Here is a 24,250-nt window from a genome sequence, read left to right as displayed (position 1 = left end):
ACTAGCGGTAACACTGGGTGCCTAATGTATTTGATATCATCTTATCTTCTTTCTCACTAATGTCATTGTAGAGAGCTTTGCTGAGACATGACTACATATTCTGCAATGTCTGACTTTAGATGTGTTTCTTAATCGTACATCACGGGACACAGAGCCATAGTAATTATTATGTGGGTTATAGGCCACCTTCAGGTGATGGACACTGGCACGCCCTAAGACAGGAAGTCCACTCCCTATATAACCCCTCCCACTACTGGGAGTACCTCAGTTTTTTCGCCAGTATCTTAGGTGTTGGTCACGAGTAAAGATGTGCTGTGCTGAGCTCCACTGAAGCAATCCTTGCTGGGGCCAGCTATGTAGCCCGATCCATTCAAAGTTTTTTTTAGACCGAATTGAATGGTACTCGGGCCTTGTGGCGGAAGAAACAATGTTTAGCCCGTAACGCTTCTCTTTTTAGAGAGCTGGACCCCGGGATCCAGTGCTTTGGTTTTTTTCAGCCATAAAGCTCCCTGACGGGGTCTTTTACGCGTCCAGGAGTGTGGATCCCCCGATTTAAAAAGGGGCCCTGGTTCCTGAAGGTTTTTAAACGGAGCCCACCGTGAGGGGTGAAGATTGGGTCTGTTGGTTTTACCGCAGAAATCCCTGCGGTGGGAAAGGTAAGTGGAGATTTTTAAGGAATTTTTAAGTTTTTTTGAATTGTCTCCTTTAAAAAGTAAATGTTGTCATGCCTAAAAGTCACCACTGGGGGCTGTATAGAACACCGTACCTTGTCATGCTTTCCTCAAAGATCACGCTGTGTCAGCATAAGCTGCAGATTCCCTCCGGCTAGCAGCCCAGGCCTCCGGTAAAATTGGGGGGGGGGGGGGTTTTCTTCCAGAAAAACACCCCCCACCTGGACAAGCTCTCCCCCTCTCCCTGGATAGGGGGAAGCCAGAACGAACGGCGATGCCGCTCCTTTTTTTACCGCCCCTGCATGGAGGTTTGTCACCTGGTCTCCTCTTCGCTACCCCCCCCCCCCCCCCCCCCCCCACACACACACACACACACGCCGATCTCGGAGGCCAGCGACCGCGCGGTACAGGCGCTCTTTTGAAAAGAGAGGGGGGGCGCAATGTGACTTAGTGCGGCCTTGGCGTGCGGCAACGTCCAGCGCGGGAGTATGTTTTAAAAGCTCAATTTTTGCTGGCTGCAGCTGTCGGAGGGACACGAGCAAAAAGGGCCATGTAATGTAAGAGGTTTAGTGACACAGGCATTCCCTTGGCACATTTACTAAAAGCATCAGGCTGAGCATTAATAGCAGTGGCAGTTGCTGGACTATTTGATCAAGCAGTGGATGCAATTTCTTCTGGTAGTACCTCTGCATTTTTGCATCGGGCTATGGTCAGAAGGGGAGATAGAAACAAAAAAGGGCTCAAGAGGGACTCCTTCAAGCTCAAAAAAGCCTAAACCCACAATGGCATCCTCCCCTGAGAGATCTGAAGTGGCTGGGCAGAGTGAGCCCTCAGGGATATCAGGTGTTGCAACTGTTTCCAACACTGCAGCCCCTGTCTATGTTATTGAAGTTTTTTCCTCAACCATATTAGGATTGGAGCAGCGGTTAGGGGCTTTAATCGCATCCCAGAGTAGGACTAAGCGCGATAGGTCCCCTTCCATTACCCAGGACCCTCAAACTGAGGAACCAGGGGCGGGAGATGATGAATTTTTCTCAAGGGACCGGAAAGAGGCTGATGACTCCTCTTCTGAGGGGTCAAGTGCGGAAGGATCAGGTTCACAATCTGAAAGATTGATGGTACGGTCGGTTGATAAACCTACTTCTTGTTCGGGTTCGTTAAAGCCTCCCCAAGCTGTGCATGCTTTTCCTGTCCATTCATTACTGGAAAAGCTTATGTATTCTGAGTGGGATCACCCAGATAAGCATTTTTATCCTCCTAAAAAGTTTTCAACACTTTATCCTATGGAGGAAAAGTTTAATAAAAAATGGGAGATACCAGCAATTGACGCTGCTATATCCTCTGTGAATAAAAGTTTGACTTGTCCGGTATACAATGCTCAAATGCTTAGGGATCCAACAGATAAAAAGTTGGAATTCCTATTAAAGAACACTTTTTCTCTGGCAGGTTCAGTAACTCAGCCTGCACTGGCAACAATTGGTGTATGTCAATCCTTGAGAGACCAGTTTAAACAGGTGCTCAAAGTTATTCCTGATCAGCAGGCCCAAGATTTGGCCAAGCTACCAGGGGTGTTATGTTTTGCAATAGACGCTATGAAAGAGTCTATTCTCCAGGCCTTACGCTTGGGCTGGTGCATATGCGTAGAATACTATGGTTGAAAAATTGGTCAGCGAAGTGCCATGGAAAAAGCTCCTGGCTAGTTTTCCTTTTCGCTGTGAACAGCTGTTTGGGGATCATCTGGATAAATACATCCAAAGAATTTCTAATGGGAAAAGTACCCTCTTGCCAGTTAGGAAAAGGAGTACGTGTATTTCATTTAAACTAGCCTCTTTTCCAGTGCCAGGAGCATCAGCCTTCAGGCAGTCACGATGGCCTGCACCGTCAAATTCAAGAGGTAAACCTCAGGGTCAACCCCAGGGACAAAAGAAGTCCTTGGGAAGGAAACCTACAAAACAAAATACTAAAGCCTCCTCATGAAGGGGCGCCCCTGCTCACTCGAGTGGGACGAAGACTTTTTCAGTTCTCAAAGGTCTGGCAGGAAGAGTGTCAAGACAAATGGGTGGCTTCCTCAATAACTCTAGGGTACAAACTAGAGTTCCAAGAGTCCCCGTCTCCTCGTTTTCTCAGATCAAACGTTCCCAGGGATCCAGAGAAAAAGATGTCTCTCTTTCTAGCATTGGACCATCTTTTGTCTCAAAAGGTGATATTGGTGTGGTCTCCATGGAAGAGCAGGGATTGGGGTTTTATTCAAACCTTTTCACGGTACTAAAACTAAATTGAGATGTCAGACCTATTCTAGATCTCAAAGATCTAAACTTTTTTTTTTGAATATCCGCTCTTTTCGCATGGAGTCAATCCGATCAGAGATCTCCATCCTACAAGGTGGAGAACTTCTGGCGTCAATCGTCATCAAGGATGCATACCTCCATGTGCCTATTTCTCCTGCTCACCAGAAATATCTACGTTTCGAGATAGAAAATCTTTTTTAGTTTGTAGCTCTGCCTTTAGGTCTAGCTACTGTACCTCGAGTATTTACAAAGGTTCTGGCCCCTCCTCTAGCCAGATTAAGTGCTCAAGGTATAACGATTTTAGCTTACCTAGACGATCTGCTCTTGATAGACCAGTCGGAAGCCCACTTAGGCCAAAGTATGGTCACCACAGTCAACTACCCGGAATACCTAGGTTGGATTCTCAACCTAGAGAAATCTTCCTTAAAACCATCAAGGAGATTGGAATACTTGGGCCTGATCATAGATACAGCCCAGAAGGGGGTATTCTTACCCCAGGCGAAGATTAGTGCCATAAGGGAACTGAGTCGGGTAGTCAAGGCAAAGAAGAATCCTTCTATTGGACTTTGCATGAGGTTGTTGGGAAAGATGGTGGCTTCATTCAAGGTTGTTCTTTATGCTCGGTTTCATTTGAGACTGCTGCAAAACAGTATCCTATCGGCTTGGAACAAGAATGTCCAAGCTCTAGATTTCACAATGTGTTTGTCTCCAAAGGTGCGCCAGAGTCTCAGTTGGTGGTTGATAGCCAAGAATCTGCAGAAGGGAAAATCCTTCTTACCAGTTACCTGGAAGGTGGTAACAACAGATGCCAGCCTTTCGGGTTGGGAAGCAGACCTGGAAGAGGTGACTGTCCAAGGGAAATGGTCCAGATCAGAAATGACCTTGCCCATCAATTTTCTAGAGATTCGTGCAGCGCGCTTGGCCCCCGAGAGCCTGGACTTTCAGGTTACGGAAATGTCCTGTCAGGATCCAGTCTGACAATGCCACAGCAGTGGCCTATATCAATCACCAAGGGGGCACGAGAAGTCGTGCGGCCCAGAGAGAGGTGAATCATATCCTGACTTGGGCAGAAAACGATGTACCTTGCCTATCTTCATTCCAGGAATAGAGAATTGGTAGGCGGACTACTTGAGTCGCCAGCAGTTGTTCCCGGGAGAATGGTCTCTTCACCCCAATTATCTTCCTGACAATATGTCAAAGATGGGGGATTCCGGACGTAGATCTGTTTGCGTCCAGGTTCAACAAAAAGATCGACAACTTTGTGTCAAGAACAAAAGATCTGCTAGCTTGTGGAACAGATGCCTTGGTATTCCCATGGAATAAGTTTTCACTGATTTATGCATTCCCTCCTGTTCTGCTGCTTTCTCGACTTCTTTGCAGGATCAAACAGGAAGGGAAGTCTGTAATTCTTGTGGCCCAGGAGACCACCACGTCCAGACCTTCTCTTGAAAGGTCCAGTATTCAATCCTACCTTACAAACGCTAAATTTAACGGTTTGGCTATTGAGACCCACATTCTGAAGAAGCGTGGGCTGTCAGGTTCAGTGGTATCTACCTTGGTTAATGCAAGGAAGCTGGCCTCCAGAATCATATATTATAGAGCCTGGAAGGCATATGTCTTCTGGTTTGAATCCAGGGGCTGGCACCCCAGGAAGTATGTCATAGGTAAATGGGGTTAGAAATGAAGCTGGCCTTGAGTACGATCAAAGGCCAGGTCTCAGGCTTATCGGTTTTATTTCAGCGACCACTTGCTTTGCATTCTTTAGTTCGTAGCTTTATTCAGGGGGTAACACGGCTTAATCCACCGGTTAGGTCACCCCTGAACCCTTGGGATTTGAATTTAGTTCTGTGAGCATTACAGAAACAGCCTTTTGAGCCGATACCACATATTCCCTTGGTCCATTTGCCAAGGAAACTAGTTTTTCTGGTAGCCATATCTTCTGTAAGAAGGGTATTGGAGTTGGCTGCTCTTTCTTGTAAATAGCCATATTTAATTATTCACAAGGATAAGGTAGTGTTGCGTTCTCATCCTAACTTTCTACCGAAGGTAGTGTCAAGTTTTCATTAAACCAGGATATTGTTCTACCTTCATTTTTTCCAGAACCCGGTTCTACGGAAGAGAAGTCTCTACATTCTCTTGATGTGGTGAGAGCAGTCAAAATCTACTTGAAGGCGACTGCTCAGATTCGAAAAATGGATGTTTTGTTTGTATTGCCTGTAGGTCCTAAAAGAGGACAGGCAGCATCGAAATCTACTATTTCTAAATGGATTTGACAAGTATTTGTTTAAGCTTATGGTTTAAAGAGGAAGATTCCATCTTTTCAAATCAAAGAGCACACCTCAAGGGCTGTTAGTGCTTCGTGGGCAGTGCATCACCAAGCCTCCATGGCTCAAATCTGCAAGGCCTCAATTTGGTCTTCAGTCCATACATTTACCAGATTCTTTCAGGTGGATGTAAAAAGTCATGAGGATATCACCGTTGGGTGCAGTGTGCTGCAGGCAGCAGTATAAGTCATCTGATCTCATGGTGCCCTACTTTTGTTGTGTCTCCCTCCCTTCAGTTGGCATTGCTCTGGGACATCCCACATAGTAATTACTATGGCTCTGTGTCCCATGATGTACAATTAAGAAAATAGGATTGTTTTTTAACAGCTTACCTGTAAAATCCTTTTCTTTGACATCATGGGACACAGAGGTCCCTCTCCTCTTTCTGGTATACACGTGTATTGCTTTGCTACAAAAACTGAGGTACTCCCAGTAGTGGGAGGGGTTATATAGGAAGTGGACTTCCTGTCTTAGGGTGTGCCAGTGTCCATCACCTGAAGGTGGCCTATAACCCACATAGCAATTACTATGGCTCTGTGTCCCCTGATGTACTTCAAAGAAAAGGATTTTACAGGTAAGCTGTTTATAAAAATCCTATTTTTTATTAAAGGGGTTGTAAAGCTTAGTTTTTTAAATGACAAACATGTCGTACTTGCCTCCTCCTGTGCAAGGGTTTTGCACAGAGTGGCCCCGATCCTCCTCTTCTGGCGTCCCACGGCGGCGCTCCTGGCTCCTCCTCTTCTCGAGTGCCTCCACGGAGAGCCACATTCCATGGGGGGCACTCGTGCGGGCGTGCTCCCGAGTCCTGCTGCGTCCATTGACCCAGACAGCAGGACTCGGCCCCAGCTCCCGTGTCACTAGATTTGATTGACAGCAGCGGGAGCCAATGGCATCCGCTGCTATCAATTTATCCAATAAGGGCCCGAGATAACGGCTGGAGCTGCTGTGCTCGTCCCTGTCGCTGGAACGATCGGGTTCAGGTAAGTAAAAGGGGGGGGGGGCCTCTGGGGGGCTGCTGCACTACAGAAGGTTTTTCACCTTAATGCATTGACTGCATTAAGATAAAGAACCTTGAGGGTTTACAACCCCTTTTAAAGAATTGTCACTACCTACCTAAGTGGATACTGCTGTATGTGAATTGAATGTGTTTTTCTGTGATGCATGCATACAGTGGATATAAAAAGTATACACACCCCTGGGTGGAGAAAAAACTAAAATGTGGTTGCATAAGTGTGCACACTGTCTTATAACTGGGGATGTAGCTGTGTTCAGAACTGAGCAATCACATTCAAAGACATGTTAAATAGGAGTCAGTACACACCTGCCATCATTTTAAAGTGCCTCTGATTACCCCCAAATAAAGTTTGGCTGTTCTAGTAGGACTTTCCTGACATTTTCTTAGTCACATCCTGCAACAAAGGCCATGGTCCGCAGAGAGTTTCCAAAGCATCAGAGGGATCTCATTGTTAAAAGGTATCAGAAGGGTACAAAAGAATCTCCAAGGCATTAGATATACCATGGAACACAGTGAAGACAGACAGTCATCATGAAGTGGAGAAAATAATCAGTGACATCATCAATTTTGGAGGAACGTCCAGTTCTTGGTAAAGACAAGAAGAAAACTGGTCAGGGAGGCTGCCAAGAGGCCTACAGCAACATTAAAGAGCTGCAGGAATATCTGGCAAGTACTGGCTGTGTGGTACATGTGACAACAATCTCCCGTATTCTTCATATGTCTGGGCTATGGGGTAAAGTGGCAAGACTTAAGAAAAACATCCAAGCCCAGCTAAATTTTGCAAAAACACATCTGAAGTCTCCCAAAAGCATGTGGAAAAATGTGTTATGGTCTGATGAAACCGAGGTTGAACTTTTTGACCATAATTCCAAAAGATATGTTTGGTGCAAAAACACTGCACATCACCAAAAGAACACCATACCCACAGTGAAGCATGGTGGTGGCAGCATCATGCTTTGGGGCTGTTTTTCTTCAGCTGGAACAGGGTCTTAGTCAAGGTAGAGGGAATTATGAACATTTCCAAATACCAGTCAATATTGGCACAAAACCTTCAGGCTTCTGCTAGAAAGCTGAACATGAAGAGTAACTTTTATCTTTCAGCATGACAACAATCCAAATCATACATTCAAATCAACAAAGGAATGGCTTTACCAGAAGGAGATTAAAGTTTTGGAATGGCCCAGACCTGAATCTGATCTGATCTGAAAATCTGTGGGGTGACTTGAAGAGAGCTGTGCACAGGAGATGCCCTCGCAATCTGACAGATTTGGAGTGTTTTTGCAAAGAGTGGGCAAATATTGTCAAGTCAAGATGTGCAATGCTGATACTCATACCCAAAAACACTGAGTGCTGTAATAAAATCAAAAGGTGCCTCAACAAAGAATTAGATTAAGGGTGTGCAAACTTATGCAACTATATTTTATTTGTTTTTTTTTATTTTTACTTCCCTCCACCTAAAAGATTTAAGTTTGCTGTTCAACTGAATTATACAGTTTTTAGGTCACATTAACCACTAGAGATCCGCGCTATAGCCGAATGACGGCTACAGCGCAGACCTGCTTTGCCGGGACTACTTCCATTGACGTCGTCCCGTGTATGAGCGGCCTGCGCGCTCTGTGATCAGCGAGTCTGAGACTCGCCTGATCACATATTGGAGTAAGGGGCCGATCCCGACCCCTTACCACATGATCAGCTGTCAGCCAATGACTGCTGATTATGTGACATCAACAGAGCCGGTAATTGGCTATTTTTTCTCCTTGCGCTGACAGCGTGAGGAGGAAAAAAAAGACGATCACCAGGGGCCGTGAGAGGGACATCAGTTCCGATCACGGCGAGCGCCACCAGATCCTCAGTGCTTTCTGCCAGTGCCGCCTAGCAATAGGCAGCAGTTCCGCCCATCAGTGCCCACAGTGCCACCTATCAGTGCCCACAATCAGTGCCTCAACAACAGTGCTGCCCATCAGTGGCCATCAGTGCCGCCTTATCTGTGCCCATCAGTGCCGCCTTATCTGTGCCCATCAGTGCCGCCTTATCTGTGCCCATCAGTGCCGCCTTATCTGTGCCCATCAGTGCCGCCTTATCTGTGCCCATCAGTGCCGCCTTATCTGTGCCCATCAGTGCCGCCTTATCTGTGCCCATCAGTGCCGCCTTATCTGTGCCCATCAGTGCCGCCTTATCTGTGCCCATCAGTGCCGCCTTATCTGTGCCCATCAGTGCCGCCTTATCTGTGCCCATCAGTGCCGCCTTATCTGTGCCCATCAGTGCCGCCTTATCTGTGCCCATCAGTGCCGCCTTAAATGTGCCCACCAGTGCCGCCTCATCAGCGCATATCAATGAAGGAGGAAAAATTACCTGTTTGCAGAATTTTATAACAAACTATGAAACGTGATTTTTTTTTTTTTTTTCAAAATTTTCCATCTTTTTTTGTTTAGCAAAAAATAAAAATCCCAGCTGTGATTAAATACCAAAAGAAAGCTCTATTTGTGGGAAAAAAATGATAAAAAATTTCATTTGGGTACAGTGTTGTATGACCGTGTAATTGTCATTCATATTGTGTCAGCACTGAAAGCTGAAAATTGGTCTGGGCAGGAGGGGGTTCAAGTGCCCAGTAAGCAAGTGGTTAAAGGTGGAAAAAGTTCTGAAATTATTTATCTTTGCTCATTTTTTTTTTTTTTTTTACATCACCGAAACCTGACATTTTAACAGGGGTGTGTAGACTTTTATCCACTGTATTTATCCTAGTGCTTAAATGTCTGGGTTATTCAGTTGTTTTGAACTAGTACATTTGAAGGGAGTTTTGATTTTCTTTTTGTTCTTGTTCTCTTTCTAGTGTATTTGGGGTTCATATTGGAAAGATGGAAGATGGGGCTACAAATGTTGTCACTCATTTGTTAAGATGTCTTATTGCACTGGAGAAGACGGGAAAGATCTCAGTGTGAGTATCTGTATTGTGTATGTTTGTGTTTACAGATGTGTTTTCTAATGGAAATGTGTGACCTTCCACCTTAGGGTCATTTGTAAAGTAACCAACCTGAAAAAAAAAAAAAGAGCTATCCTTGCTTTTCTGACTCCCAGCCACAGCAGGTATTGCACATGTCGGGTGGGTCGATTACCTATTGTCCCTGACACATGTTGCGGTTCAATCTGGCGGATTATATGTCCTGTAGTATATCCAAGCTGGTAAGAGCAAGCATAGTGTAAGATGGGAGGTACCTGCAGTAGCTGGCAAGCGGCAAAGTGCCAGGGTTTAAAGTCATGGGCCTTTGGAAAGGCAAGTATAAATGCTCTTCTTTTAAAGGCTGTGCTTAATTTCCAAGTGGCCTTATGATGCCATGATTACGTAAATGCAGAGCAATCTGTTATGTTACTTAAAGATGTCTTCCACTCCTACCCTATGCTTTTATAGCATAGCATGAAGCGTATCAGGAAAAAATGGGTTACGTTGAGGTTAATTGTGTCAGTAGTCATTGTATTGGGTGTGATGAGTTTATAACACAAAAGACAAAAGCTGTTTGTACCTAAAGTTTTGTGCCAACATTTCTGTCATTGAAACACCCACACCAAAACATATTTTTTCAGAAGCTAAAACCCAACTTACTGCCCATGAATGTACTTTATATGCATCTAATGCAAATTATTGGGATGAGGTCATCCCAAATGTTTGACTGTAGAATATATGCTGCTACTTTGTATCTGAAAACTATTTTAAATACAGATGTTTATTGGCCTGCTTTAAGAGACCAGCTCAAATGTTAGAAGTGATTAGAAATGGTTTTCTGTGCTGGATAGAATAAAAAGTTAGCTTAAAGGAGAAGCCCAGCCTGAGCTCGTTTGGCTGGGTTTTTCCTATGGGTCACAGGAGTGCAATCCGTTTTGCACTCCTGTGCCCCTTTTTTTTTTTTTTTTAGCAGAGAGCAGTCTGAAGTCTGCTGACTGCACAGGAATCAGTACAGGCACCGCGTCATCACGACAAAGTCTGGATCCACCAGGTGCCTGGACTGATGCCTGTCTCAGCCTCTCAGCGAGCCGCTGGGAGCCTGAGACAGTGAGCGTGGAGGAGCAGAGAGGAAAGCTGCTGATTGACAGTCAGCAGCTCTCTGCTCGGGGATCTGAGAGAACCGAGCCATCGGCGATGTTCAATGGCTTGGTTCTCAGTGCAAAGGCGGCGGGAACAGATGCAGCATTGGACCGATGCTGTATCCACCTAGGTAAGTTTAAGAGTTTAAGGCCTCATGCCCATGGGCGTTATAAAAAACGAGATGTAAAGCTAGTACCGACACTAGGAAAAAAGCAACGTGAAGAGCATGTTTTGCCATGGTAGCTTTTTGCAGCGTTTCTCTGCCTCTATTCAAAATCTGCTGATTTTGAATAAAGTCGCACCATGATGATCGGACTTACGGTGCGAATTGTGTGCTGAGCATCTTGAGGGGGAACCCCCCGCCGAAATGGAAAAAAAAAAAAAAACGGCGTGTGGTCGTCCAACCCCCCCCGACCCACCCCCCCCAAGGACGATAGCGGAACTTCAGTCTTGTATGGATTTTTTTTTTTGGCGTGGGGCTTTACCTTAAAATCCATACCGGACCGAAGGGTCTGGTATCGTCCTAGGGGGGTACGCCAATTTATTTATTTTTTTAATTTTGGCGGGAGTTCCCCCTCCAGATCCTCCCGCACGCAAGTCGCATCATAATGATCCTACTTCTGGTACGACTTCTATTCAAATCAATGGGAACAGTTGACTTTGAACAGAGGCAGAGAAATGCCTGACAAGGCTTAACACTCTGTATAGTGGGTTCACTCAACACACTCCAGGGGCACAGCAGGTGGTGCTGTTGCAGAACTTTTTGGCGTGGAAGTGCAGGAGTTGTCAGACGCCGTGACAGTGTGGTGTGAGAGGGAGGGTGAAAGGAGAGTACCAGTGTATGTGAGTCCACGGGTGTTGCAAGTCCACGAGTTCTGCAAGTGTCTTGTATTGTTGGGTATTAGTGTTAGGAAGCAAGTTGTTAGGTAATTGAACAGAGCATATTCCCAATCCCATTAAATTAGTGGATACGATGCCCGGTGGGTGTGGAGATGCGACTCGGTGTACATCTTGTGGTATGTATGCGTTGCGTGATCATCTGATCGAGGGCGAATACTGCGGCGCAAAATGTAAGCAGGTTCTTTCCCTGGAATCCCAGATTCTGAATCTAGGGAAGCAACTGTCAACACTGAGAACACTTTCCATACTAAAGGAGAGTTGGGATCATACCCGGTAGGGGCCAGCACAGAGGCGGGTGGCGCCAAAGAGGGGCAGGCACTAGAGCAGAGTAGATGGGTGACAGTCAGGAAGGATAGAGGGGAAAGCATCAGGGAGGCCGATCCTGGGCTGGAACATCCCAATAAGTACACCCCGTTTCGTGATATTGTGGAAACCAGTCAGGGACCAGCATTGCTGGAGCTGAGTGACTCCCCTAGCTGCCAGGGGAAGAACGCCTCCAGTGAGGATGGGGGAGAGTCAAGGGAAGGTAAAGACAGATTTTAGTGGTAGGAGACTCAATTCTCAGAAGGACAGAGAGGGCAATCTGTAACAAAGACCTGAAGTGCAGCTGTATGTCTACCGGGCGCTTGGGTTCGGCACATCACGGATCTGGTGGACAGATTACTGGGAGGGGCTGGGGAAGACACGGACGTCATGGTGTGAGGAAGATGGCGTGTTCTAAAAAACAATTTTAGGGATTTAGGAGCCAAATTGAGGAATAAGACCTCCAAAGTAGTATTGTCAGAAATACTACCAGTACTTTGAGCCTCACCAGAAAGGCAGCTGGAGATTGGGGAAGTAAACAAGTGGCTGGTATAGAAAGGAGGGGTTTGGGTTCCTGGAGAACTGGGCTGACTTCTCAGTTGGTTAACAGCTCTCGAGCAGGGATGGGACTGCACCTAAATGGGGAAGGTGCAGATCGGCTGAGAGAGACAATGGCTGAAAAGTTGGAGGGGCTTTTAAACTAGGCAACTGGGGTGGGGGGTGGGGTCCAGATATAGAGATAGCCAGTGTGGAACAAATTTCAGTGGGTAGTTTTGGGGGCATTAGTGGTGGGTTGACTAACGCACCTAAACCTGTGGTAAGTATAGTAACCAGTCCTATTTGCAACCTCAGAACACCCAATAAGGAGATAGCATGCATTCAGACAAAACTACAAGGATAGTTCACTAATGCCAGGAGTCTGGCGGGCAGAATGGGGGAACTAGAGCTGCTAATGTATAAGGAGGATTTCTATTTTGTGGGAATTTCAGAGACTTGGTTCAATAGCTCTCATGATTGGCTGGCAACCATTCAAGGATATTCCCTATATCACAGAGATGGAGAGTGTAAAAAAGGGGGAGGGGTATGCCTGTATATCAAGAATGATGTGAATGTGAGGGACGATATCACTAATGGAGCAAGGGAGGAGGTAGAATCCTTATGGGTAGAACTACAAAGGGAGGAAACCAAGGGGAAAGTAATACAGTTTGGAATGGCGGCAAGGATGGGAAGTGTCATTATAATAGGGGATTTTAATTATTCAGACAGTCTGGGCTAAAGGAAACGCGCATTCGTCTAAGGCTCGCCATTTCCTAAATGTCTTACAGAACAATTTCATGGGTCAGATGGTAAATGCACCAACAAGAAACAATGCGTTTTTAGACCTACTGATTACCAACAATACAGACCTGCTCATAGGTGTGGCAATACGTGGCAACCTAGGAAACAGCGATCACAGGTCAATTTGTTTCAGTATAAATCACACAAATGGGAAACATAAGGGGAATACGAAAACACTGAATTTTTAAAGAGCCAACTTCGATAAACTACGCTCCTTGCTAGAAGATATTAAATGGGATAAAATCTGAGGAACAAGGAACACAGGAAAAATGGGTGTGCTTTAAGAGCATATTAACCCTTTCACCGCCAGGTCCGTACAGACCTAACGGCGGGGGGTATTGTACACAATCCGGTGTCTGCAGACACCCGGGATTGTGTGTAAAACTGACAGGCAGACTACTGCCTGTCAGATGAGAGCTGCCGTCCGATCGCTCACGCATCCAACCCCCCACCCCCCCGGTCCTGGCACTCTACCCTCAAACCCCCCCCCCCCCCCCCCCCCCCTCCGTTTTTCCCCTATGTGATGTGATTATTTTTGCAAAAAAGAAAAAAATTTGCACCCAAGTATATAACCCCCCCCCCCCCCAAAAAAATTTGAGGCGCACACCCAAATAAACAGGCACGAACGTAAACACATGCGTCAGGACGCCTACGTGTGAAAACATTGATTGCAATACACATGTTACATATCGCTGCGTACGCCGGAGTGAGAGCAATAGTTCTAACACCAGACCTTTTCCGTAACACTAAACTGATACCTATAGGGGGCTTTTGAAGGGTCGCCTATAGAAAATATAGGTTACTGAAGTTTGACGCCATTTCATGGGCTCACAAAAATTTAAGGTTTGGCATGTTGAGTATCCATTTACTTGGTGCACCCTCGTCTTGTATGTTTTACCAAAAATTTGAATAATTTATTGCGTTTGTTTGCCCTAAAATTCACATTGGTGTTTTTTTTTTTTTTTGTTTTTTTTTTTAACTGAAATTTTGCGTTTCCTAGACCTTTGCGGTAATATCGTTTGACGTAAAAAATTGAAACTACCACTATTTTATTCTCTAGGGTGTCTGCTTTGAGAAAATATATAATATTCGTGGGTTTTGTGTAATCTTCAGGCCTAAAATTATTTTTTAAACGTGTGCAAAAAACTGCTCTGGCAACGAAAGGGTTAAATAAGAGTACTGGCCAGTGTATCCTATTGGGTAATAAATGTAAAAGAGCTAATAAAAAAAGGTGCAGTCAGGGCGGCTAAGATAGAACACGAAAGGCACATAGCGGAGGAGAGTAAAAAAAATTGCAAGAAATTCTTTAAGTACATAAATGGTAAAAGAGGGAGGACAGATCATATTGGCCCCATAAAGACTGATTATGGGACTCTGGTTACAAAGGATGGAGAGATGGCGAAGGTACTGAATTTATTCTTCTCAGTTTTCACAAGGGAAACGGGGATTCAGTAACCAAAACTGTAAGGTTTATCCTTATGACACGTCACAGAAAGCACCCTCATGACTAACGGAGGATAGAATTAGGAATAAACTTGAAAAACGTAACGTAAATTAGTCACCGGGACCAGATGGCTTGCACCCGAGGGTCCTTAAGGAACTCAGTCAGGTAACTGCCAGACCATTGTTCTTAATTTTTATGAACAGTCTATTGAATGGAATGGTACCAGCTGATTGGAGAAAAGCCAACGTAGCACCAATATTTAACCACTTCAGTGCCGGAAGGATTTACCCCCTTCCTGACCAGAGCACTTTTTACAATTTGGCACTGCGTCGCTTTAGCTAATTGCGTGGTCATGCAATGCTGTACCCAAACGAAATTTGTGTCCTCTTCTTCCCACAAATAGAGCTTTCTTTTGATGGTATTTGATCACCTCTGCGTTTTTTATTTTTTGCGCTATAAACGGAAAAAGACCAAAAATTTTGAAAAAAAAAATGATATTTCTTTCTCGAACATCACGGGACACAGAGCCACAGTAATTACTGATGGGTTATATAGGTATCACTGGTGATTGGACACTGGCACACCCTATCAGGAAGTTCAACCCCCTATATAATCCCTCCCCCTTGCAGGGATACTTCAGTTTTTACGCCAGTGTCTTAGGTGATGGACGTGTAAAGATGTCCTGTGCTGAGCTCCAAAGGGAATATCCTAAGATCCTATACTGGGGCAAGCCAGGCGAACCGGATCCATTCAAAGTGTCTTTTCATGGCCGAATTGAATGGTACCCGGGCCTCGTGTCCGAAGAAACGAGGTTTTACCCGTAATGCTTCTCTTTTTAGAGAGCTGGACCCCGCAGATCAGAAAATGGCTTTAAACTTCCTAATTTCTGGCGAGGTGCTTTACGGTCCCAGAACTGTTGGATCCCCCTACTGATGGGGGCCCCAGTCTCTGACGGTTTTTTCAAACGGAGCCCACCGTGAGAGGTGAAGATTGGGTCTGTGTAAACAGCACCCTGCGGCTGGATAAGGTAAGAGGAGATTCCACAGAATTTTTGAGTTCTAGTGGCTTTTCTCCTTTAAGGTAAATGCATGCTATGCCTATTGTGACCACCGGGGGCTGCCAAGAGCACAAACCTACACATGCTGACTGACTGTCTCAGGTGTTCCGTGCTGATTATGTCCCAGCATCTCAAAGCAGGCTGCAAGCAGGTAAGGTGGAAAGGGGGATTTCTCATGTTTGAATGTTCCCCCCAGGCTAGAGAGGGGCCACAGGGGTCTAGAAAGTGGTTATACCACCCGGGCTCTGCGGCCTTATGGCCACCATCTCTGAAGATAGCCGTTCAGGCAGATCTTGTTACCAGTCTCCCTCCTCCCCCCCCCCCCCCCCCATCCCCAGCCTTTTCTCCAGAAGCATGACAGGAGAGTCGGCAGTGCGGGAAGCGCTCGTTTTTTTCAAAACTCGAGGGGGGGGGGGGGGGGCGGTAGAGGAGGGGGCGGGATGTCAGCACAGAGTGTTTAGACTCCCACTCAGGCCAACTGCAGGCTATTAAAAGGCACTCTGTACAGGTGCACTCAGCCTTCTGAGAGACACAGAGCTGACGGTCGCATGTAAGGTGGGACACAGGCATTCTCCTAGGCAGCATTTACTGAAGTAACACCAGACTGAGCATTGGGTAGCAAGGCTTTTAGCCAGACTACATCGCTCAGCGGGCAGTGTTCATTTGTATACCTCACACCTTGTTGCTTTGCACTATGGGTAGAAGAGGTTCAAGCACCCCAGGAACCAGAGACACTAGGGGATCTCGTTCAGCTTCTGAGGGCCCCCTGTCGGCAGCATCCTCCCCCCCTAAAGATGGGCCAGGGACGGCTAGCCAGGGAGAGCCATCGGGGTCAGGGGCTACACCTGCTTCTGGCACTTCAGCCCCTGTTTATATTACACAAGAGGTTTTTTCCTCAACCAATAATGGTCTAGAGGAAAGATTAATGGCCGTGATTACGTCTTCACTCAGTGGAAGAAAACGCACTAGGCTTTCCTCTGTTCCCCAAGACCCTCAGACAGAGGAGCTCTGGGATAAAGGAGATGAATCCCTTTCAGAGGATCGGGATGGGATGGATGATTCCTCTTCGGAGGATTCAGGTGGAGAGGGACCCTCTGCGACTTCCCAAGAGGAGAAAGTCTTAGTGCAGATCCTCACTGGATTGGTCCGCTCTACATTTAAGTTGCCCATACCTGAAACTGCTAAAGAATCCTCTTCTGCTTTGGGGTCACTGAAACCTTTCCAAGCAGCACATGCTTTTCCTGTTCATACTTTACTTGAAAAGCTTATTTATTCTGAGTGGGATCACCCAGACAAACGTTTTTTTCCGCCGAGAAAGTTTTCAACACTTTATCCGATGGAAGAAAAGTTTATTAAAATGTGGGGAATACCGGCTATTGATGCCGCCATTTCCTCCGTAAATAATAGCCTGACTTGTCCTGTAGACAATGCTCAGATGCTCAGGGATCCTGTAGATAAAAGGATGGAATCCCTATTGAAGGATGTTTTCTCCTTAGCAGGATCAGTGGCCCAACCTGCAGTAGCAGCGATTGGAGTCTGTCAATACTTAAGAGACCATGTTAAGCAGGTCATCAAAGAATTACCTGAACAGCAGGCCCAGGGGTTTGCTAACCTTCCAGCGGCCTTATGCTTTGTGGTTGACGCCATTAGAGATTCTATCGTGCAAACCTCCCGTCTTTCACTGGGGTTGGTGCATATACGTAGAATCCTATGGTTGAAAAATTGGTCAGCCGAAGCACCATGTAAGAAGCTACTGGCTGGGTTTCCATTTCGTGGTGCAAGGTTGTTTGGAGAGGACTTGGATAACTATATCAAGAGAATCTCTTGTGGGAAAAGCACTCTCTTACCTGTCAAGAAGAAGAGTAAGCGTCCCTCTTTCAAATGGACTCTTTCCCCAGCGCCGGGGGCTTCAGCCTCCAGGCAGTCTCGACGGCCGCCTCCATCGGGGTCCAGAGACAAGAGTCAACCCCAGGGACAAAGAAGTCCTGGGGAAAGAAGCCTACTAGGCAAAACACTAAGACCTCTGCATGAGGGGGCGCCCCCGCTCACTCGAGTGGGGGGAAGACTGCGACAGTTCTCAGAGCTCTGGCACGAGGACTTCCAGGACAGATGGGTAGTCTCCACGGTAACCTTAGGGTACAAGCTGGAGTTTCAGGAATTCCCTTCTCCTCGGTTCCTCAGATCAAATGTTCCCAGAGACCCAGAGAAGAAGCAGTCGCTCCTTCTAGCGTTAGAGCGACTTTTGTTGCAGGAGGTCATTATGATAGTTCCTGCAAAGGACCAGGGATTGGGCTTCTATTCCAACCTTTTTACGGTCCAAAAGCCAAATGGGGATGTCAGGCCCATTTTGGACTTAAGGGATCTGAACCGATTCCTAAGGATTCAATCCTTCCGCATGGAATCAATTCGAACAGTAGTTCCCACCCTGCAGGGAGGAGAATTTCTGGCATCAATAGACATCAGAGATGCATATCTGCATGTGCCTATTTTTCCTGCTCATCAGAAGTGTCTGCGCTTCGAGGTAGGAGGGCGCCATTTCCAGTTTGTGGCTCTGCCTTTTGGGATAGCCACTGCACCTCGAGTGTTCACAAAGATCTTGGCTCCTCCTCTGGCCAGATTAAGGGCACAGGGTATAGCTGTCATAGCATACCTAGACGACCTGCTCTTGATAGACCGGTCGGTAGCCTCTTTGAATGGAAACTTGAGGACCACGGTCAGGTATCTAGAACACCTGGGTTGGATCCTCAACTTAGAAAAGTCTTTCCTAAAACCAGTAAGAAGACTGGAGTATTTAGGTCTGATTATAGATACAAGCCAGGAGAAAATATTTCTACCCCAGGCAAAGATCACTGCTTTGAGAGAGCTGATTCTGACAGTAAGGACCAAGAAGGGTCCCTCAGTCCGCCTTTGTATGAGGCTACTAAGGAAGATGGTGTCTTCATTCGAAGCAGTTCCCTATGCTCAGTTTCACTCAAGAATGCTGCAACACAGTATTCTGTCGACCTGGAACAAGAAGGTTCAGGCATTAGACTTTCCGATGCACCTGTCGCATGCGGTGCGTCAGAGCCTCAATTGGTGGCTCATACCCGAAAACCTGCAGAAGGGGAAATCCTTTCTACCGGTTACCTGGATGGTGGTAACAACAGATGCCAGTCTGTCAGGTTGGGGAGCAGTTCTGGAACAGGCTGCGGTCCAAGGGGTATGGTCCAAGACAGAGAGGACCTTACCCATCAACATTCTGGAGATCCGGGCGATACATCTAGCTCTAAAAGCCTGGACTATCAGGCTACAGGGTTGTCCGGTCAGGATCCAGTCCGACAATGCCACAGCAGTGGCTTATGTCAATCATCAGGGAGGCACCCGGAGCCGAGCTGCTCAAAAAGAGGTGAACCAGATCTTAGTCTGGGCAGAGATGCATGTGCCATGCATATCGGCAGTTTTCATCCCGGGAATAGAGAATTGGCAGGCGGACTATCTAAGTCGCCAGCAGTTACTTCCAGGGGAATGGTCTCTACATCCCGACGTCTTTTGGGCCATATGCCAAAGATGGGGGGTTCCAGATGTAGATCTCTTTGCATCCCGATTCAACAAAAAGATAGACAGATTTGTGGCAAGGACAAAAGATCCTCTTGCATGCGGGACGGATGCGTTGGTGATTCCGTGGCATCGGTTCTCACTGATTTACGCATTCCCGCCTATTCTGCTACTACCACGACTCCTTCGCAGGATCAGGCAGGAAAGGAAGTCGGTACTTCTGGTGGCCCCCGCTTGGCCCAGAAGGACTTGGTATGCAGAAATAGTAAGGATGACGGTGGGTTCCCCGTGGACCCTACCGGTACGCCCAGACCTGTTATCTCAAGGTCCAGTGTTCCATTCTGCCTTCACAAACGCTAAATTTGACGGTTTGGCTATTGAGACCCACATTCTGAAGAGTCGTGGGCTCTCAGGTCCTGTCATATCTACCTTGATTAATGCAAGGAAGCCAGCTTCTAGGATGATTTATCATAGAGTCTGGAAGGCTTATATAACCTGGTGTGAATCCAGAGGTTGGCATCCCAGGAAATATGTCATAGGTAGAATCCTTGATTTTCTACAGATGGAATTAGAGATGAAGCTGGCCTTGAGTACCATCAAGGGCCAGGTTTCTGCTTTATCAGTATTATTTCAGCGGCCACTTGCTTCGCATTCTTTGGTCCGAAACTTTATGCAGGGGGTGATGCGTCTTAATCCTCCGGTTAAAGCGCCCCTAAACCCCTGGGACTTGAATTTGGTCCTGGCTGTGTTACAGAAACAGCCTTTTGAACCAATAAGTCAGATTCCTTTGGTCTTGTTGACAAGGAAATTAATTTTTCTGGTGGCCATCTCTTCTGCTAGAAGAGTATCAGAATTAGCAGCTCTTTCCTGTAAGGAGCCTTATTTGATTATACACAAGGATAGAGTGGTACTACACCCTCAGCCTAGTTTTTTACCGAAGGTGGTTTCTGATTTTCATTTAAACCAAGACATTGTTCTACCTTCCTTTTTTTCAGATCCCTGTTCTCCGGAAGAGAGATCTCTACATTCGTTGGATGTAGTAAGAGCAGTTAAGGCCTATCTAGGGGCAACTACTCAGATCCGCAAGGCGGATGTTTTGTTTGTGCTGCCAGAGGGTCCCAACAGAGGACAGGCAGCGTCAAAAGCTACCATTTCTAAATGGATTCGACAGTTGATCATTCAAGCTTACGGTTTGAAACAGAAGATTCCTCCGTTTCAGATCAGGGCACATTCCACAGGGGCTATTGGTGCTTCTTGGGCAGTGCATCACCGGGCCTCTATGACTCAAAGCTGCAAGGCCGCAACCTGGTCTTCAGTTCATACATTCACCAGATTCTATCAGGTGGATGTGAGAAGGCATGAGGATATCGCCTTTGGGCGTAGTGTGCTGCAGGCAGCGGTACAGGGTCCTCAGGTCTGATTGCACCCTACTTGGTCGTGGTTCCCCCCCCTCAGGTAGCATTGCTCTGGGACATCCCATCAGTAATTACTGTGGCTCTGTGTCCCGTGATGTTCGAGAAAGAAAATAGGATTTTTTAAAACAGCTTACCTGTAAAATCCTTTTCTTTCGAAGGACATCACGGGACACAGAGGTCCCGCCCCTCTTCTAATACACTATATTGCTTGGCTACAAAACTGAGGTATCCCTGCAAGGGGGAGGGATTATATAGGGGGTTGAACTTCCTGATAGGGTGTGCCAGTGTCCAATCACCAGTGATACCTATATAACCCATCAGTAATTACTGTGGCTCTGTGTCCCGTGATGTCCTTCGAAAGAAAAGGATTTTACAGGTAAGCTGTTTTAAAAAATCCTATTTTTCTACTTTTTGTTATAAAAAAAATCCAATAAACTTAATTTTAGTCATACATTTAGGCCAAAATGTATTTGGCCACATGTCTTTGGTAAAAAAAAATGTCAATAAGCGTATATTTATTGGTTTGCGCAAAAGTTATAGCGTCTACAAACTAGGGTACATTTTCTGGAATTTACACAGCTTTTAGTTTGACTGCCTATGTCATTTCTTGAGGTGCTAAACTGGCAGGGCAGTACAAAACCCCCCAAATGACCCCATTTTGGAAAGTAGACACCCCAAGGAAATTGCTGAGAGGCATGTTGAGCCCATTGAATATTCATTTTTTTTGTCCCAAGTGATTGAATAATGACAAAAAAAAAAAAAAAATTACAAAAAGTTGTCACTAAATGATATTTTGCTCACACAGGCCATGGGCATATGTGGAATTGCACCCCAAAATACATTTAGCTGCTTCTCCTGAGTATGGGGATACCACATGTGTGGGACTTTTTGGGAGCCTAGCCGCGTACGGGGCCCTGAAAACCAAGTACCGCCTTCAGGATTCCTAAGGGTGTAAATTTTTGATTTCACTCCTCACTACCTATCACAGTTTTGAAGGCCATAAAATGCCAAGATGGCACCCCCATACCCCCCCCCCCCCCCCAAATGACCCCATTTTGGAAAGTAGACACCCCAAGCTATTTTCTGAGAGGCATGTTGAGTCCATGGAATATTTTATATTTTGACACAAGTTGCGGGAAAATTACAAACTTTTTTTTTTTCTCTTTGCACAAAGTTGTCACTAAATGATATATTGCTCAAACATGCCATGGGCATATGTGGAATTACACCCTAAAATACATTCTGCTGCTTCTCCTGAGTACGGGGATACCACATGTGTGGGACTTTTTGGGAGCCTAGCTTCATACGGGGCCCCGAAAAACCAATCACCGCCTTCAGGATTTCTAAGGGCGTAAATTTTTGATTCACTCCTCACTACCTATCACAGTTTCGAAGGCCATAAAATGCCAAGATAGCACAACAAATGACCCATTTTTGAAAGTGGATACCCCAAGCTATTTGCTGAGAGGCATGGTGAGTATTATGCAGCTCTCATTTGTTTTTGAAAATGAAGACAAGAAAAAATGTTTTTTTTCAAAACTTCGTGAAAAAAAATGAGGTCTGCAGAATACTCACTATACCTCTCAGCAAATAGCTTGGGGTGTCTACTTTCCTAAATAGGGTCAAAATAGGGTCATTTGGGGGGGTTTTGTGCCACCTGGGCATTCCATGGCCTCCGAAACTGTGATAGGCAGTGAGGAGTGAAATCAAAAATTTACGCTCTTAGAAAGCCTGAAGGCGGTGCTTGGTTTTCGGGGTCCCGTACGCGGCTAGGCTCCCAAAAAGTCTCACACATGTGGTATCCCCGTACTCAGGAGAAGCAACAGAATGTAATTTGGGGTGTAATTTCACATATTCCCATGGCATGTTTGTGCAATATATCATTTAGTGACAACTTTGTGCAAAAAAAAAAAATGTGTCTTTTTTTTTTCCCGCAACTTGTGTCACAATATAAAATATTCCATGGACTCGACATGCCTCTCAGCAAATAGCTTTTTGGTGTCTACTTTCCAAAATGGGGTCATTTGGGGGGGTTTGAACTGTCCTGGCATTTTATGCACAACATTTAGAAGCTTATGTCACACATCACCCACTCTTCTAACCACTTGAAGACAAAACCCTTTCTGACACTTTTTGTTTACATGAAAAAATTACTTTTTTTTGCAAGAAAATTACTTTGAACCCCCAAACATTATATATTTTTTTAAAGCAAATGGCCTACAGATTAAAATGGTGGGTGTTTCATTTTTTTTTTTTCACACAGTATTTGCGCAGCGATTTTTCAAACGCATTTTTTTGGGGAAAAAACACACTTTTTTAAATTTTAATGCACTAAAACACACTATATTGCCCAAATGTTTGATGAAATAAAAAAGATGATCTTAGGCCGAGTACATGGATACCAAACATGACATGCTTTAAAATTGCGCACAAACGTGCAGTGGCGACAAACTAAATAAATTTTTAAAAGCCTTTACAGGTTACCACTTTAGATTTACAGAGGAGTTCTACTGCTAAAATTACTGCCCTCGATCTGACCTTCGCGGTGATACCTCACATGCATGGCGTTCGCCTTTGCGCGAGAGCAGGGGAGGACAGGGGTGCTTTTTTTTTTTTTCCTTATTTTTTTGCTTTTTTATCTTATTTTTAAACTTCCTTTCATTTTTTTAAATTTTTTTAATCATTTTTATTATCTCAGGGAATGTAAATATCCCCTATGATAGCAATAGGTAGTGACAGGTACTCTTTTTTTTTTAAAAATTGGGGTCTATTAGACCCTAGATCTCTCCTCTGCCCTCAAAGCATCTGACCGCACCAAGATCGGTGTGATAAAATGCTTTCCCAATTTCCCAATGGCGCTGTTTACATCCGGCGACATCTAAGTCATGAAATGCTCGTAGCTTCCAGTTTCTTAGGTCATAGAGATGATTGGAGCCATTCTGGTCTCTGATCAGCTCTATGGTCAGCTGGCCGAATCACCGGCTGCATTCTCGGGTTCCCTGTTGGGACAGGAGAGCCATAGAAAAACATGGAAGACGGGGGGGTGTGGCATTCCCTCCCACTGTTAGACTGTAAAAGCAGTCTAGAGGCTAATTAGCCGCTAGGATTGCTTTTACATGAAAGCCGACCGCTGGCTGAAAAGAATGATGCCAAGATGATACCTAAACCTGCAGGCATCATTCTGGTATAACCACTCAAAGTCCAGCAACATACCAGTACGTTGCTGGTCCTTGTTGGGCATATATTGTAATCTTTTTTTTTCATGCAGCCTGTGGGCTGAACGAAAAAAAGATATTGATCGGGGGGTATGCCCACCATTAGAATACCTCCCTTTATCCACCCACTTCTAATGATGGGCATACATGCACCATTTATATATGCCGAAGCATGGGGGCATCCTCCCGCAAAAGGTAGGAGCAAATCACTCCTCCACCCACTGCTGCCCCCACGCTTTGGCATATATGCTTAAGCATGTAACTGTGGTGGTGAAATCACCTCCGACAGCGCTGGAGTTTACGGCTTTATGTATCGTGGGAGCAAACGCTGTTGCTGTCAAGATAAATAGATCCGTTCTGCAGCTGAATGGCGTACCTGAAAACAAAAAAATGGTTACCAATAAAACACAGTAAACGGTAACGTATAAAAAAATTGCATACCTATAAAGCAAACATGATAAAAACATAACAACAATAAAACATTGCAGAATAGAATACAGTAAAAAAAGAGCAGAACAATAGAGAGAGAACAATAAAACAACTTTTTTTTTTTTTTTTACACTTTTTTTTTGTAACTTTAACTTTTGTAACTGGTACCAGGTTTGGGTCTCTCAAAATGCGATGGCATCTTGGGAGACCCTGTGAAAGTGTGTCCTAGTCTGTGCAGT

General features: G+C 45.5%; 1 protein-coding gene across 2 annotated transcripts in view; it reads left to right on the top strand.

The window, feature by feature from the left end:
- Positions 1–24,250, top strand: part of SLU7 (SLU7 homolog, splicing factor) — a 96,255-nt gene that overhangs the window by 46,275 nt on the left and 25,730 nt on the right. For both annotated transcript variants that reach the window (XM_073620860.1, XM_073620861.1), the window contains exon 13: positions 9,129–9,233. In XM_073620860.1, coding sequence (XP_073476961.1) covers positions 9,129–9,233 — 105 coding nt within the window. The remainder of the gene's footprint in view (positions 1–9,128; positions 9,234–24,250) is intronic.

This window comes from Aquarana catesbeiana, linkage group LG03 (genome assembly GCF_042186555.1).
Source record: "Aquarana catesbeiana isolate 2022-GZ linkage group LG03, ASM4218655v1, whole genome shotgun sequence".
NCBI lineage: Eukaryota > Metazoa > Chordata > Amphibia > Anura > Ranidae > Aquarana > Aquarana catesbeiana.
This window is presented reverse-complemented; position numbering and strand designations above follow the sequence as displayed.